A 16,877-nucleotide genomic window follows, 5' to 3' on the forward strand; every position below is an offset into this window, starting at 1 on the left:
AGAGATGGGGTTTCACCATGTTGGTCAGGCTGGTCTCAAACTCCTGGCCTCGTGATCCACCCGCCTCGCCCTCCCAAAGTGCTGTGATTACAAGCGTGAGCCATCACACCCGGCCATTCCATAATGTTTTAGTTAAGGCATACACCCTACAAGAACCCCATGAAACAGATGTTTCTGGCACTCCCTCCCACCAAGCCCAGAGCTGCCTTCAGAACAATCCTTAGCCCTGCGTTTCCACAGCACATGTTCAGTTTGCACCACACGAGCTGAGCTCTTGATGCTGTCTGTGGCCTGGATGATTTCTTAAAGTGCCTCCTACTCCAGAACGATCCCTGGATTCTGGAGATGTATCTGGGGCTCAGTGTCCTCACTCAGCTTGCCTTTAAGAGCACCCTGAGGCCACCCTGCCATAAGGCACTGGGATGTGAGTTCCCACTGCGGTGCACGTAGCAGTGTGCCACGGTGCACCAAATGGCCCTCTAGACGAAGGCGGGTCTGTGGCCGCTCAGTGGTAAAGAAAATGAGGAGTGTGGCCTTTGTGTCCATTTCTGCTGGCAACCAAAACACACCTGAGACAGTTTGGCCAGGTCCACTAAGAACAGGCATTCCTGAGGCTGGATCTGTTGAGGCCACAGGCTCCCAAAAGCCAGGTGTGCCCATCTAGCCCAGGGAAGAGCTTGGTCACTCTGGGGAGTGGAATCACATTGGCCTTCCACGAGGAGCTCTGTGTTCAGTGTGCCTGAGACTCAGGAGACAGCTGGTGCTCCCACTTGCGGGAGCTGGACCCAGTCACATCCCCCTCCTCTGTTAAGTGGAGGCAGCTGTGGCACACAGTGGCGCTTGTGGAGCGCTGGCAAAACCTGACTCTGAAGCCGGGGCCGGCGGGCGCAGCACAGGCACAGAGTGTGGTGTTCTCCAGTGTGGAGGAGTCAGACTGCCCTGCTGTGATTACTTTTCAGACAAGTGATGGAGCAGCACCAGCAGCAACGTCAGGAATCTCTAGAAAGAAGAACCTCGGCCACAGGTGAGAACCCTCCTCCCCTAGGGCCGACTCCCATGCTGCTGCCGGGTGGCAGCCCCTCCACGTAGATGAGGCCCAGGGACACACGGGGCGCTCTGTGAGCAGCTATGGGGAGCCTAGGTCTCAAAGTGCGACCACCACTTCAGATGGTGAGGGTAGCAAGAGAGCAGAGCAGAGGCTTGGGGAGTCTGCTCAGCTGGGTCTGGCCACTACCTGCCAACCTTCTCCGGAGTGGACATTCAGCGAGCACCTCCCATGTCTCAGGCACCGTGCTAAGGGTTGGGGACACAACTATGACTGCAGATGCAGTTCCTGCCCTCAGGAAGCCCACTGTCGAGTCAAGTAGACAGTGAACCCACCCTTGTCGTGTCACGTAGTGCACACTGTAGCAAGTGACGTGCAGGTGCTGAAGGCCTACCCTGGGTCAAGAAGACTTCCCACAGGAGGTGCTGCCACGCGTCCGTCTTGGACGTTCGGTGGAGCTTAGCACGTTAAAGGAGAAGGACAAGGGTTTTCCAGAAATTGTCATGTTCACTGATAGGCAAAGGACTGGATGATTTACCAAGTGCTTTCATGTCCTTTCTCTTGTTTAATTTTCTCAAACACCCTATGAAGTGAGCAGGTGACTATTATCCTGTTTACTGATAAGAAACCCGAGCCCGCACTGGTTACAGGAGCGCCCTGCTCGTGAGGTGCTGGCTGACCCCATCACCCCCGCCTAGCTGCTGCAGGCCTCCTGCTCCCCGGCCAGTCTGCATTTCTGATGCAGGTCTGACGCTGTCATCATGTCGTCCCTTCCCCATCACTCTTGGAACAGCCTGTGCCTGCCCTCTCTCCTTCTAGTGCCTCGAAAGCACTTCCCATCCTTTTCCTCCTTCCTCACACTTGCCTCCCCCTCTTCACCTAACTGAACCCCTGCTCTCTGGTCGTGTCCCAGCTCCACAGTCACTTCTGTGAGGAAGTCTTCCGTGAACTTCTGGCCAGGCTGGAGCCCCTCTTTGTATGCCAACATGGCGCCGCCCTTGGTAACACTTGTCAGCTTGCCACAGTCCTCCATCTGCATTCACCTGTGCGATTCGTTGACTGTTCCTCACAGGCTGTGAGCACCCTGAGCAGAGAGCTTGTGGCTGGTTTTCCTCAGCACCATACCCAGCACCTAGCACAGTGCCTGGCACAAAACAGGCTTAGGCAGCACTGGCGGAGGGGGCTAGATGAATGATGTTGGAGCCCAGCACTCAGCATTGTGCCCTGAGCCACGCCCCCAGTCAGCCCTGGGACCCACAGGACCTGCCACGGCCCCCAAAGACCAAGTGTCAGTCACAGTTGGATCTTGGTGACCAACTTCTGCCTAGGGGATGCTAGGTGCTTAGAAGGAGCAGAAAAGAGAAGAGGCACAAACTGTAACCAGACAGCTTCCTCTCCCCCTGGAAAAACCTGATTGGAACAAGAGGAAATTGCCTGGGCTCAAGGAATGTTAAGCAAATAGAGGACACTGTGGGTCCAGCCAGGCCCCGGAGTACTGAGGACACCAGAATAGGGAATAATTGTGCCAGAGCCAAGTTCATCCCGCAGAGGCTTCCTGGATGAAGCAGGCCTGGAGCTGCTCCTCATCCCTCTGAGGAGCAGCCTGCCACTGTCCTTCCTCCGGGGAACCTGAGCTGAGAGCAGCAGGCTTGGCCCCCAGCTGGGTGCTGGAGCTGGCTGAGCCTCACTGTTGCATTTCAGGGCCCATCCTCCCACCAGGGCATCCCTCATCTGCAGCCAGCGCCCCCGTCTCATGTAGTGGGCCTCCACCGCCACCCCCACCCCCAGTCCCACCTCCACCCACGGGGGCTACCCCACCTCCTCCACCCCCACTGCCAGCCGGAGGAGCCCAGGGGTCCAGCCACGACGAGAGCTCCGTGTCAGGACTGGCCGCTGCCATAGCTGGGGCCAAGCTGAGAAGAGTCCAACGGGTAAGAGCTCCTGTGCGCGGGGTGGGAATGGGACCGAGGGGACCCTTATGCCATCTGCAGAGCGCTTGTGTTCCTTCCCCCATCTGCAAGACACTGAGCAAACTGCTGCCCTGCCCAAAGCTAGCTGGCCCTTGGCCACTTGTTCTCAAACGAGAAATCACATGGGACAGCACTTTGAAATTATGAGGTTAGCCATTGAGCCTCACGTTGACCTTCATACGTGGGGCAAGAAATATGTCCCCCTTTAGAGATGAGGAAATTGAAGCACAAAGAGCTCGAGTAATTTGCTCAAGTCACACCATTTGCAAATTGCAGATTTTGGACTCAAGCCTGGGTCTCCTGAATCTATGTCCATTGCCCTTTCCACTGTACGAAGCTGTATCCTGGCAACTAGGTCCACCCGGCTGTTTCTTCCCTAACCCTTGCTCATATGTTCTGGAACTGTGCTTGTAAGAATGGCTCTAATACAGACCTTTGGCTTACATTGTGTTTCCTTCCCACAGAATAGTCTCTTCTCCCCTCCCTCCCTCCCCCCATGTGTCGTGGCTGGTCTTGGCAAAGACACTGACCATGAGACCGCAGGCCTGGGGAGTGCCTGCAACCTGTGTGACCTGGGCTGGTCCTTGTCCCTCTCTCGATTCTGATTTTCTCCCCTGTGGGATTGAAGAATAATGGACTAGATGGCCCCTGAGGCGCCTTGCAGTGCTGCTGCCATAGGATTCACACGCACACGGTCCTCTGCGTCCCCTCACGTAGTTGCTGCTCCTGTTCTGCCATCAGCAGCAGAATCTAAAACGCGGCCTCCTTTTTCCTCAGCCAGAAGATGCATCTGGAGGCTCCAGTCCCAGTGGGACCTCAAAGTCCGATGCCAACCGGGCAAGCAGCGGGGGCGGTGGAGGAGGCCTCATGGAAGAAATGAACAAACTGCTGGCCAAGAGGTGGGTCTCTACACCTCCCAAGACTTGGTGTGCCTAGTGGGAAGCTCCTGTCCCCACCCCACACCCAAGCGCTGCACAGAGAATCCTTGCTTGACCCTAGAATCTTTGTTCCCTGGGTTTAGCCAAGCAGGGGAAACTGTTACTTAAGTTTTCTCTTCCCAACGGGTTAGTCTGAAGCAGCAAGCCCACAGGAGTCCTCTAAACTCCAAATCCTTCATTTTAGCTCAGCAAGTATTTCCTGAAGCATCTACCGTGTACCAGCCCTGTCCTGAGCAGAGATAAATTTGGAGACAATTTCAGAGATAAATGCAAGAAAAAGAACAGTCCTTGCTCTTAAGATCCTAACAGAAATAAGATGTGGCCGCAGTGGTCAAGTTTGCAGAGGACACTCTGGTGAATGTGTGGTGAAGGCGCCCCATCCTCCAGGGTTCTTTATGGAGGACTCAGGAGAAGGAGTTATGAAGGGTAGGAGCCCAGAGGACATTGCCCTGAGTGACGGAGAGAGAGCAGTTCCATCTACATCCCGGCCGGGCTCTAGGGCCTGAGACCTGGCCATGTGTGGCTGCAGCCTGCCATTGTGGCTCTCCGCTGTTCCCCAAATGAAACCCGAGCAGGTGGGGAGATCGTCCAGGTCTTTCTCAAAAGGGATGCAAAGCTTGGATTTTATTTTTAAATATGACTTGGCATCAGGAATATGCTCACCTTGGACTAGCAATATTGTGGCTCACCTAGGCACCAGAGGGCACAGGAGTAGGCCTCACCTGCCAGAATAGAGGAAGCTGCAGCAGGGGCCCTGTTCCCTTGGTAACCCCACCTCCATCCCCTGCCACTTTGTCGCCTTCTCCTGGCCCAGCTGCCTTCCAATTGGCTGACCCAAGTGAGAACTCTGTGTGTGCCCAGGGTCTTCACACTGCAGTCCTAGTTCCTCATTACCTTCCCGTGGCTCCATGAGGATGATGCGAGATGACAGAGGCCCACAGCTGCAGGCAGTTGGTGTGGCGTTTCATGGCAGGGGCACAGCCTGGGTTTCCTGCCAAGGGGCTCTTTGCTTGCATCACAGATGTCAGGGAGGGGAGGCTCCACGTGTGTCAGGGAGCAGCAAGGTGGATCCGCAGCACAGGCGTCTGGAGCCTCTACTGGGCCTGGGTGTTTGTTAACTGCCAAGACAGGAGGCAGGCTTCTGAGCAATTTCCTGTGAGAGTAAGTCCAGGTGTGTGGAGCTTACAGCGGTCACACAAAGGCGAATGGCTCCGTGGGTGAGAGAGCCGGGAGGGCTCGCAGAAGGATGAGGATGTCCTGTGCTGTAAGAGGGACAGTGGGCAGAGTTAAGGTAAGGCTGGGAAGGCTGACGCCCCCTGTGCCTGGAGAGCTAGGTGTGGAGGAAATGGACCAAAAGTCAGGCTGGAAGAGGGAGCCTCCTGGTGCAGGGCATCGGGTTCCATCTCAGAGCACTCAGAGGCGAGGATGGGCCACAGAGAAACAGACATAGTTTTGGAAAAGAAAATATGAATGCTTTCCGTAAGTCCTAGACCAAGCTGAGGGGAAGCACCTTTCTGTCTGAGAACAGGAGAAGGCCAGTATTGCCAGGAGCCAGTGAAATGCCAGATGCTGGTGGGAGAGTCAAGGCCCTCCCAAGAACAAACATGCTTTGCATAGCTCGGCAGGGATCAATCAGGTGCTCTTTGAAATCCACCTTAGTGATGGCTACTGGGTGGAGCTAACGATGAAAGTGCCCTTGCCAGGTTTCTGTTCATGTAGGTTCTCTCCCGCCTCTGAGGGCATGAAGTTGAGTCTCCCAGCAGTGGAGGGCAGGAGGGAAACGAACGTGGACAGAAAGCTCCTGTTTAGCAGCACTGTCACAGACACTCATCCCGCCTACACTCCCCGTGAGCAGGTGGCTTGGTCAGCGTTCTGTTTCTAGGAGATGGGACACTGGCTGCTGGGGGATAGCTGGTGAGGTGAAAGTGATCCTGGCTAGGCCAGTTAGGAGACTGACAGTCCAGGAAGAGATGATGGGGCATGCAGGAAGGTGTTGAAAGTGAAGACAAAAAAGACAGGTGGGTACCCAGATTGAGAGAGAGAACTGACCAGGCTGACAGTTACAAGAAGCTGGTGTCAGGGATGATTCCCTGGTTTCTGGGCTGAGGGATGAGGTGGGCAGACCTGTCCTGAGATGAGAGCTAAAGAAGGGGGCCCCTGCTGTAGCTGAGGAGGCTGCCAGGTGGGCCCATCACAGACAGGTGACAGCCTGGCCACGGCCCCTCATCACACCTCAGACCAGCTCCATGCTTGATGGGCAGCTCATCTCAAGTTGAAAAGCCACAGAAGCCTATCTCTGGGGAACACTGAGGGTCTGCCTGTGTAGACCTGGGAGGTCAGCAGATACCACTGAGGCCAAAAAATAATGGGTGAGGTTTTAGAGTACGTGAAACAGGGATTCATACTGGGGAGGTGCACGAACCGACTCAAGGGTGTCATGTGGACCTATTCCAGGGCTCCTCTTCTGAGCATTTCCAGGCTCTGAGTGGCAGTCTAGATTGGGGAGGGCGTGGCTGGGTTAACTGAGTTCCAAGACACAAGGGCCTTAGGGTGACACAAGAAAGTGTCCAGTGTCCTGACCTGTGGGACAGACTGCAGCCCAGAGAGGTGCCTCTGTGTCCCGTGTGGCCAGGCCTTCAGTGTCCTGGGAACAGAGCGTGCCCGCCTCCCCTCCACCCCTCAGATGCCACAGCTGCTGCCGGTAGAGCTAAACAGACATAGAGGCCTCTCGCCCTCTCTGCCTAGACCAGTTTCGTGTCCCAGGCCATGACCACACAGAGGGCCTGGACATTTGCCTGGGCCTGGCTCCTCACCAGACGGGGCCTGGACAAGCCGCCTCCTTCACGCCATCGTTTTCCCACAAAGGTTTATCTGAGGACTGGGGTGGGTCTGGCAGGGAGGAGGCAGAAGAGTTCTGGGACAGTGAGAGAATGTGAGGAGCTGATCTGTATCTTCCCCTTCTCTGTGCCTAGGAGAAAAGCAGCCTCCCAGTCAGACAAGCCAGCTGAGAAGAAGGAAGATGAAAGCCAAACGGTGAGCAAGCAGCCCGCCCCACCCTCAGGTTCCCCACTGAGATGAGCGCATCGCCAGGGAGGCTCTCTGGTCTCAGGCGAGGCCTTTGGGACATGTGTGGGATGGGCGCTTCATCAGGTGATTCACAGGAGGGGCGGAGGGTCTCTGCAGTGCTTGTCCCTGCACCACCCTGGCCCCAGCAGCAGGCCTGCCCTCACTGAGCACCCCCGACCAGACACTGCTCCACCCTTGGAGCTGCAGCCCAACAGGGGAGAAGCCTGAGGCCCTGGCATTGCACCGCAGGGCTACCTCGCCTTCCCAGGAGCCCTGGGGAGCACAGACCAGCCAGGGTCTCGTCGGGACTGGGACTCCAAGAGTATACTGCAGTGGGGCACGTCTGCCAGAAGCCCAGAGAGGTTTTTATTTTCAAATTATTTCTGTTTCTAAAGACCCTTCTTCCAGCAGGAGCTTCAGGTGAGCTGTGGCAAAGGAGCCCTAGACCCCTGGCTCTTGTCCTTAGCAGGCAGCCCAGAGCCAGCTTGGCTGCCAGAGCTCCCAACATCTGCTTCCACTTAGGGTGGCTAATTCTCTTTTTCTCTATGTTAAGCTTTTCCTATAAAAAGACTCCTACTGACAGGGCTAAGTTTAGCCTTAACTACAAATGCCTTGAAGGTTCCACCTCAGTGCAGAATGAGAGAGGAAATAAAACTGCCAGGGACCAGAGCAGGCTTCCTGCCCTGTCCTCCTATCAGTCAGGGTCATGCTGGTGTTACCCTGAGGCTATAACCCTCCCAGCTGATCCGCGCCTCTCAGCCCCGTCCTGGGCACATGTGGGTCCCTTTGCCCCACCAGCCAGCTCCCACTCAGCCTGCACTTCTCTGCATCATCCTTACTCCTTAAAAAACAGCCTCCCGGCTGGCTCAACACTTCACACCTGTAATCCCGGCACTTCAGGAAGCCGAGGCAGACGGATCACCTGAGGTCAGGAGTTTGAGACCAGCCTGGCCAACATAGTGAAACTCCATCTCTACTAAAAATACAAAATTAGCGGGGCATGGTGGCGCGTGCCTGTAATCCCAGCTACTCGGGAAGCTGAGGCAGGAGAATTGCTTGAACCTGGGAGGCGAAGGTTGCAGTGAGCGGAGATCGCACCATTGCACTCCAGCCTGGGCAACAAGAGCGAGACTCCATCTCAAAAACAAAACAAACAACAACAACAACAAAAAAAAAACAGCCTCCTGACCCCCAGGCCTCACAAAGCTCCTCACTACTTGATCCCAGCCCCGGTCTTCTCCCGAGGCCCTCAGCACGGGCACGACTGCTCGTGGAGACTCGCTGTCTCCTGCCAGATCTTAGGCCCTTGGAGGGCCAGGCCTGGACTTCTCACACGTCCACTATTCCCATACCTTGCACATGCCATGGAGTTTAGCCAACTGACTTGCCATGAATTTCTGAAATTGCAGGCCACAGGATAATCACAGACATCAAAATACTGTGGCCTCGCTCCAGCCACAGCCCTGGGGCTCTGAAGACATCACTGGCTTTTCTTAGTCAGGTGCCAGTATGTTGCAGTCCCAGCCCCTGAAAACTAAAACTCTCACTCCTCAAGCTCTTAACAAGAATGGATTTCAAAGCCCAGGGGCTTATGGAAGAGGAACATTCTTAAAACCTTCAACCCCAAGGATAGCACTCTCCTCCTCGGACCCCCATCTTTTCTGTCTTGTTTTTCACAGGCCCCTGGCTACAGCTGGTTCTTGTTTGCCATGGTCCCTTCTCATACCCAAGACTAGCCTCTAAATAGAGCAGGGCCTTCAGAAGATCCACACACCAAACAAGTGCAGTGGGAGGGAGAGAGGCTGATGGCCGGCACTCATTTTCTTATTTATGCTTCCTGATATTTCCCCAATTCTCTGCAGTGAACATGCACTAAGTTTATCATTAACAGAGAAGAAAGAAGGCTTATTTGAAAGACGAAAAGAGCCCCAAATGTGGAGTCCGGTGACTTGGGCAGGCACTCTGCCATGGCAGAGCTGGCCCTGGGCCAATGGAGTTACTGCTCCGAGGACCAGTTCCACCACCTGAAAACCTGCACCTAGGCACGCCAGGCACGGCCGCCTCACAGACTGTGCGACTGCCAGAGGTGGGGTGCAAGTCTCTGTGCCCAGGGCCTGGGAGTGCTGCGGCCACCTCTTTCCCAGCCTGGAGTCAAAGCATAACTTCCCTTTTAAGCAGGGAGGGTTTTAAAAAAAATAACATACAAGAAAAGATGATAATTTTTTAATGACTCTAATGTCACCCCGTATAGCTTTCATCGTGGCCCCCACATGTGTGTGTTGATTGACATAATCTGTTATTCAGCTGTCTTTAAAATGAGGAGGCCTGAGGACCTCATCCTAGCACCTGCAGGCTGGCGCCTGCTTTTGCCTCTCGACCAGAGCCTCCCGGGACTTACTCATTCACCGCACAGATACGCAGGGTGTTCCTGATAGGTGCCAGGCCTCTTCTCGTGTGGGGACGTAGTGAGCAGAGTAGACAAAGCAAAGACCTCTGCCCACGGTGACAAGGGAGAGGTTCTTTGCTTCAGATCAGAATGACACGTCAGGTTGGGTGGCCGCCTGTCAACAGCTCAAATGCTGTGCATTCTTGCTTCATCAGGTGGAAGGATTACTCTTACTACTTAATCAGTGGCATGTTCCTGATCCTGAAAAATCATCCTGACGCACATGCCATGCACGATGAGTGTTAGGTGTTCCCACTGCTGGATGAACACGTTCACTATTCGAGCATTGCCACAGACCTATTACACGGGCAGGTGTGTGTGCTGCACAGGGAGAGCAGGCCACTCCACAGGGTGCTCATGAGAAGTCAGTGAGATGACATACGGGAGGCATCCGGCCCACGGGGGGCTCAGGACTTGGGGTTGTTGAGAGCCATAAGGAAGTTCTGTAGCACCCTGCCGAGAGCCTGTAGCTCCCTGCAGCCTTCCCCTTCCCCAGCTTTGTCCAATGGCTCAATTCTCTCCCCACTGAGATTTTGGGTTTTCACTTTTAAATATTTAATGTTTTGCTAATTATAAAAGTCATATGTGTTCATTGGGAACATTTGGAAAACTGAGGTTCTATGAAGTGTCCAATGATGTCGTGCCCTGGCCCCAGGTGGCCTTCCTAACCAGACTCCCTTCTTCTCCATTTTAGGAAGATCCTAGTACCTCCCCCTCTCCGGGGACCCGAGCAGCCAGCCAGCCACCTAACTCCTCAGGTGAGAGGGCACCCCCCGCTGACCCCAGTGAGGCATGAGGTCTCAGAGTGGGAGTGGGGACCCTTCGGACAGGACCCTCTGATCCAGCCTCTTTAGTATGCCTGAGCAGAGGGCCAGGCCACAGGGAAGCCCAGTTCTTATGGGTCCCACAGAGCCTCCCCCAGGAGCCCATGCGGGAGCACAGGAAGTGCTAGAGCAGAGCCACCGTGATGGGTCCCCAGGGTGACCTGCGTGTCACCTTCCCACCAGGACCCTGAGTCCCGCACGAGAGAAGGCACTCGCCTGACAGCACATATCCAGGGTAGGAGTTTGTGTCCGGGGCTCCTGAGGCAGGCCGGGGCCGGTGCTCTTAAGAGGTATCAGTGTCAGGACTCATGTCTCCCGGTGAAACGCCAGCTCGATGACCGACATTACAGAGATGGCAGTAGATCTTGCTCCACCCAAAACACAGCCCCTTCCCTGGCTCAGATTTCTCTCTGTCTAAGCTGTGGCAGATGGGAGGTAGTTAGGAGAGTATGATGAGGCTTCGCGATGGGAGGAAGACCCCAGGGTTGATTGTTCATTCAACAAACATCTTCGCAGCACCTGCTCTGTGCCAGGCCTGTGCTCGTGAGTACAGCGAGGAGAGGCAGGGGCGTCAGGCTGCCCTAGCTGGGCAGAGGAGGCTCTTGCCAGCTGTTCGCGTGTGTCTCTGGGGCATGCTCGGGTTGGGTGTCGCCTCCCTGTGAGACTGCACGCCATGTACTCTCCTCCTAAGATTTTGCCTGGCGTGTTGATTTGCCAGGATGCATAGGTTCCTGGCTGATGAACGTGATCAATACCTCTGCCCTGTTTGCTTCTTCCAACAGCCCAGTGAGTGGGCTACGTGTTTCCCATCTGTGTGGAAAGTGGTTTGCTTGAGGCCACACACCTGGGACATGTCTGTAGCCCCAGGTCTAGTGCCTGCAGGCCCAGCGCCTGTCCCAGAAGGTGGCTTTGAGGAAAACTGCCTCAATCCCACAGTTGGTCTGCAGGGTGCCAAGGCTCAGCTCCGGGCCAGGCAGCTGCCCCACTACCCCTAGAGATTTTGTCTTCTGCCTCTGCTTATCCTGCAAAGTCAACAAATTCAAGTTAATGCAACAAATCTTTTGGAGTAGAACAAAATATAATCCAATACCACTTACCTTAAAAAAGGAAAGACAAGCCAGCCAGAATGGGACAGAGCCAGGCGCAGCATGGGGGGCAGACTAAGGAGCCCCTCAGTAGCAGGTGCCGGGCTGAGGGGCCTTGCTGCCACACCACACGTGGGAGCAAGGCTGTGCTGGGATGTCCGGGGAGGTCCTGCTTGCTCGCCCTGTGGCTCTAGTCACTGGGTCCCTTACCAGCAGGCTCACATTCCAGAGAGACCTGGCACAGTGAAGGGCTCAGAACCAGGTCACAGGTCAGGGTCAACCTCACCTAGGCCACGGGGGACTGAGAACAAGACGCCAGGTTTTGGCTTAAATCAGACCTTCCTGCCACGGGGCTCTGCACCCTTGCCATGGGTGAGGGCTTCCTTTTGGGGTGTTTAGGGGATTGGGGTGGCTACTGAGTCCCTTCAGCTGTGAGGTTCTTCATCCACGAAATGAATTGACAGAGGCTGGCCGGAAGCCCTGGGAGCGGAGCAACTCGGTGGAGAAGCCTGTGTCCTCGATTCTGTCCAGGTGAGCTGCCCCAGGAAGGCCTGAGCAGCGAGGCTGGTGGGGCAGAGGCGGGCACTGGCGCCGATTCACATGTCTGTTTCATTCCATTGCCGTAGAACCCCGTCTGTGGCAAAGAGCCCCGAAGCTAAGAGCCCCCTTCAGTCGCAGCCTCACTCTAGGTACCGAACAACCCTCCTGCTCACATGTCCCCCAGGGTTTGGGGCTCCTCTGTCCCCCGTCCCGTGACTAACACCCTTGTACCCTGTCTCACGTCCTGGCATTTAACAGCTTGCTCTGCAAAGGTGGTCTGTTCTTTCAGACCCAGGACCTCGGGGTCCTGTCAGTCAGCTCCTCCTCCTCCCTCTGAGGGAGAGACCAAGGCCAAGGAGGGCAGTGACCTGTCCACAGAGGTAGTGCAGGGGGAACAACATGGAGTCCCAGCTCTGGACTCACTACATGTGACAGTGGGCAAGTTAGGGGACCTCTCCAAGCCTCTGTTTCCCCCCCAGAAAGTGAGGTCTGTTAACCCCTGCTGCACAGGGTGGTGGTGGGGACAGCTGTGAACAACAGCTGGACATGGGGTGTGGTCACTAGCCGGGGCTGCACCCTACACAGTTCAACTAGTCCTAGCACTGGTGCTGAGCCCCACCCCTTTCCTCCAGCCCAGAGTCCTTCCTCTGCGTCCACCACACAGAGCCAGTTTCCCCACAGACATGCTGACCATATTTCCCAAGCCAAAAGCTGGCATGACAACATGATGGATTATTTGGAACTGAGGTTGCCCGAAAAGGCAGAGGCAGCCAGCCACATAGTATCTGGAGGCACATGTGGGCTGAATTTGAAGGCCTCTAGAACCTGCATCAAGAATGTCTCCATCGCCACCACAAATTGAAGGGAAACCACCCTTATCACAGAGCAAGAGGCATTGAAACTGGCCTTGCAGAGCTGAACAGGTGGTGAGAGCAGAGCAGTGCAAGTGGACAGAGATGAGGAAGTCTTAGCAGGCAGCTGGGCTTTGTCCAAGGCTTGTGGTCAGCCAGGCCGTGTGCTGGGGACAGTCCTTGCCTGCAAAGAGCACCGTGTGAACAAGGCCACTGTGGTCCTGAGGGGTGCTCTGGACAGGGCGTGGGGCCACATGGTGGAAGGGACAGGGTGCTTTGGGGAGTGGGGTGGGGCAAGCCTCTGTCGGGAGCTGGCATTTTCGTTGACCTGGACGAGGAGGAGTCTGCTCTGCGGAGATCATGGGGACAGCCTTCCAAGCTGAAGGAAGGGTAAGTGCCAGGGCCCTGAGCCTGCAGCCACCCGCCAGGCTCCCCCGCACCTCCACCTCGAAGCAGACAGCAGGCCATGGGGCAGGGGAACGGGAAGGGTGAGGAAGAGGGTGTGAGGGAGCGCGGAGTTAGAAGTTTGCATTGTGTTCATGTGCAGGGCCCAGTCATGGAGCTTGAGGCACAGGGCGCCATGGTGGAGGCTGGGAAGGGGAAGGCAACCAGAGTGGGCGAAGCGAGGGCCCTGGAGCAGACACAGCAGCAGGGGGAGCCTGCAGTGCTCCCAGCGGACCCCGCCATGTCCTGCTGGTGGAGCAAAGGCAGGCTGCCATGTTGTGAGTGGCCAAGGGTCGCTCCCTGGGCAGGAACATTGTCAAGGCCATTTGTGCTTGGAATAGGGTCTCTCTTCAGCTCTGAGGCAAATCTGTTCTCTGATTTCCAAATGGCTCCAAGGGGAGTGTGTACCATCACCCCTCTGGTGCGTCGCATTGCTTAGGAAGCCTGCTGTGTTTATCACTGGGTGGCTGTCAGGGCTGAGATGGAGAGGGCCAGGGCCTGGCGAGGTGGAGCAGTCGGCCCAGGTGTCCCAGCAGTTGTTGCTGGAACAGGGTCTGGAACCCACAGGAGAGGACTGAAGGACCCAGGGGCCTCTGGCTGTATGCATTTGCCTATCAGGACCCAGAATTACTTACAGACCTGTTTAGGGCTAGGCTTGGCCTCTTTCTTGAGCTCATCTGGATGGGTGTGGGAAACACTAATTCTTCATCCTTATTCTCCCTGGCTGTAGGCAACACTGGTCCTCAGTGTCACCAGATGGTCCTCCTCTGTGCCCGTGACCCCTCAGCAGCCAAGGCTGGCCCTGCCAGATAAATGTGTGTGCCCATGGTCACCCAGGGGCCACATACGTTTCCCTGAAACCATGGGCTCCAGCCTCCATCCCATCCATGTGGGAGGGAACTTGGGTCCCAGCAGTGTGTCTTTCAGCACCAAGTCACGTTTAAAAGACCAGATAGACAGGCATTTTGCCAAGATCTTCCAGAGAAGATGCATGTGTGACACATTAACATTCAAATCAGGCCAGCGCGGCGCTCATGCCTGTCATCCCAGCACTTTGGGAGGCTGAGGTGGGAGGATCACTTGAGCCCAGGACTTGGAGACCAGTCTGGGCAACACAGTGAGACCCCATCTCTACAAAAAGTTAAAAATAAATAAATAAATAAATAGGGCACATGTCTGTAGTCCCAGCTACTCGGGAGGCTTACTTGAGCCTGGGAGGTTGAGGCTGCAGTGAGGCATGATATGCCTCTATACTCCAGCCTGGTTGACAGAGTGAGACCCTGTCTCAAATAAATAAAAATAAAATTCAAATCAGTTACCTTAGTTCAGAAACTTTTCAAAGAAATAGTCCGCGAGAACTACCTCGAAAGAGCAAAACCAGCCAGGTGCAGTGGCTCACGCCCATAATCCCAGCACTTTGGGAGGCCCAGGTGGGTGGATCACGTGAGGTCAGGAGTTCAAGACCAGCTTGGCCAACATGGTGAAACCCCGTCTCTACTAAAAATACAAATGTTAACTGGGCATGGTGGCACATGCCTGTAATCCCAGCTACTTGGGAGGCTGAGGTAGGAGAATTGCTTGAACCTGGGAGGCAGAGGTTGCAGTGAGCCAAGATTGCGCCTTTGCACTCCAATCTGGGGGACAAGAGCAAAACTCTGTCCCAAAAAGAAAAAAAAGCGACACCACATGGGAGGATGTTTCTTGGGGGAGGCGTGCTATGCCCGAGCCGGCTCCAGCACCGGGGGCGCTGGCGTGTGTCAGGAGCATGCCTCCAGGCCGGTGTGAACTCTGCAACTTCACATTGTACCTCCTGCCACCGCTGCTGCTTCCCCGAGCCCCAGCTCAACTTGGAGCATGAGCTCCCACCCTGAGGAGGAGGCTGTCGATACTGTGTTTCTTTCCAGGGAGGCAACGGGTGGGTGCGATATTGTCACTTAAGTTGCCACCTCTGCATAAGAGGTCTCTGATCAGAAAGCAGTTTCTTTGTTGACCCCAGCCAGCCTTGGCTCTCGGGTTGGGAAATATGGTCACGATATCCATGGAGAGCTCTTGAGGTGGAGACGGGGCGTTAAGTCTTTCTCAGCAGTCTGAGGTGGCCAGAGTCTGAAGCAGGCAGCCTTTGTGGAGCGAGGGGAGCAGGTGGGCCCAGCCTGAGCGGGGCCTCTGCACAGCCAGCTTTCCCCATACCCGTCTCCAGCCAGGGCACCCACAGGCCCTTTCTCTCCCAGGATGAAGCCTGCTGGGAGCGTGAATGACATGGCCCTGGATGCCTTCGACTTGGACCGGATGAAGCAGGTGAGCGTGCCCTGTGCCCTTCCCTCAGAGGCTGAGGGCAGCCAGCAGGCGGGGGACCGTCTCTGACCAGCACAGCCAGGCAAGCCCTGGGGGCCCACACGTAGCTGCCAAAAGGCCAGTCAGGGAGCAGCCACGGCAGAAAGTGGGTGCCCAAGCCCGTCCTTCGTCCCCAGCCCCTGCCATCACCAGAACTAGGACGTCCCTCAACCTTTCTGGGCATCTCCCTCAGGCCTGCCTCTGGGGCTTTCTGCCCCGAGGCAGCCCTTAGTTTCAGTGGCGTCTACCTGAGGGAGGTGGCAGCAGGATTTTCCCAGGCCTCCCATGCCGTCCCCGCTCAGCGTGGGAAGGGGGCCACGAGGAGACAAGGGTGACAGATGCAACTCTGGAGAGGCCCAGGAGGCCCCGAGCCCTTTGGACATGGCCCAGCCCAGGCCGGCTTTTCCATCTCCACTGCCTGTCCCTTCACCTGGACACTCCTCTCCCAACAGGAGATCCTAGAGGAGGTGGTGAGAGAGCTCCACAAGGTGAAGGACGAGATCATCGACGGTGAGTGCAGCCCCGCGGGGGAGGGCGGTACCCAGGTGGGGCTGCAGGACAAGGGTCCCTGTCACCCAGGCTGGGGGCCTCCAGTTTTGAGCTGGAGCCCATACTGCACTGGGCCCTGTGAGATTTCATTCTTCTTACAGTCTCTAGTTGAGGAAACAGGCTCAGGAAAGCTAAGTGGCTTGCCTAAGAATTTGTAGCTCCCTGGTAGCATGAGACCCGAATCTGACCTTCCACATCCCCAGCACCTTCCTGGAAGACCCACGTGGGAAGAGCATGGAGGGGAGACCCCAGCATCGTTCCAGAGCCAGGTCTGGAGGAGCCACCTGAGCTTCTGTCATTCCACCCCCTGGCGGTTCATATTGCCTTCTTGATACTGCCACCTCCAGTGACTGGTGTTGGGGTTCTGAGGGGACCACTCTGCCTTCCTGGGGGTACAGGGAGACCAAGGACTACAGAAGCACCTTCCAGGCCTGAGCTTGTTCACAGCCTGCCTGGCCCTGGGCTGGGGAACAGGCGGGGAGCAGCCTCTGGCTCCAGAGCAGGGTGGGTCTCAGTGCATCACATCCGTCCTTCCGGTTTCCACCAGAGCCTTTGAGTGCTCTGGCTCAGATCTGCAGCCAGAGGAAAAGGGGGAGTCTGGGCAGGGCAGACTCAGTGTAGGGACAGAGCTGTGCAGCACAGCCAGTGCCAGCTCCCCACCTACCTCCCCAACCAGGGAGATAAAGGCTGACCACCTGGGTGTGTAGCTGGGTCTGGCCCCCAGGGCATCACAGTGACCTGGGCAAAGGGTCCCACAAGCGCACAGGGGTGGAGGCTGATGGCAGAGG

The 16,877-nt window shown here is 56.1% G+C and overlaps 1 protein-coding gene across 7 annotated transcripts in view; it reads left to right on the forward strand.

The window, feature by feature from the left end:
- EVL (Enah/Vasp-like) overlaps positions 1 to 16,877 on the forward strand; it is a 172,694-nt gene that overhangs the window by 154,193 nt on the left and 1,624 nt on the right. For 3 of the 7 annotated variants that reach the window (XM_024231255.3, NM_001132696.1, XM_054529795.2), the window contains 9 exon segments: positions 960 to 1,024; positions 2,747 to 2,976; positions 3,793 to 3,914; positions 6,926 to 6,986; positions 10,160 to 10,223; positions 11,839 to 11,905; positions 12,001 to 12,063; positions 15,438 to 15,504; positions 15,993 to 16,050. In XM_024231255.3, the coding sequence (XP_024087023.1) occupies positions 960 to 1,024; positions 2,747 to 2,976; positions 3,793 to 3,914; positions 6,926 to 6,986; positions 10,160 to 10,223; positions 11,839 to 11,905; positions 12,001 to 12,063; positions 15,438 to 15,504; positions 15,993 to 16,050 (797 nt within the window). 7 annotated transcript variants of the gene reach the window in all.

Source organism: Pongo abelii, chromosome 15 (assembly GCF_028885655.2).
Source record: "Pongo abelii isolate AG06213 chromosome 15, NHGRI_mPonAbe1-v2.0_pri, whole genome shotgun sequence".
NCBI classification, from domain to species: domain Eukaryota; kingdom Metazoa; phylum Chordata; class Mammalia; order Primates; family Hominidae; genus Pongo; species Pongo abelii.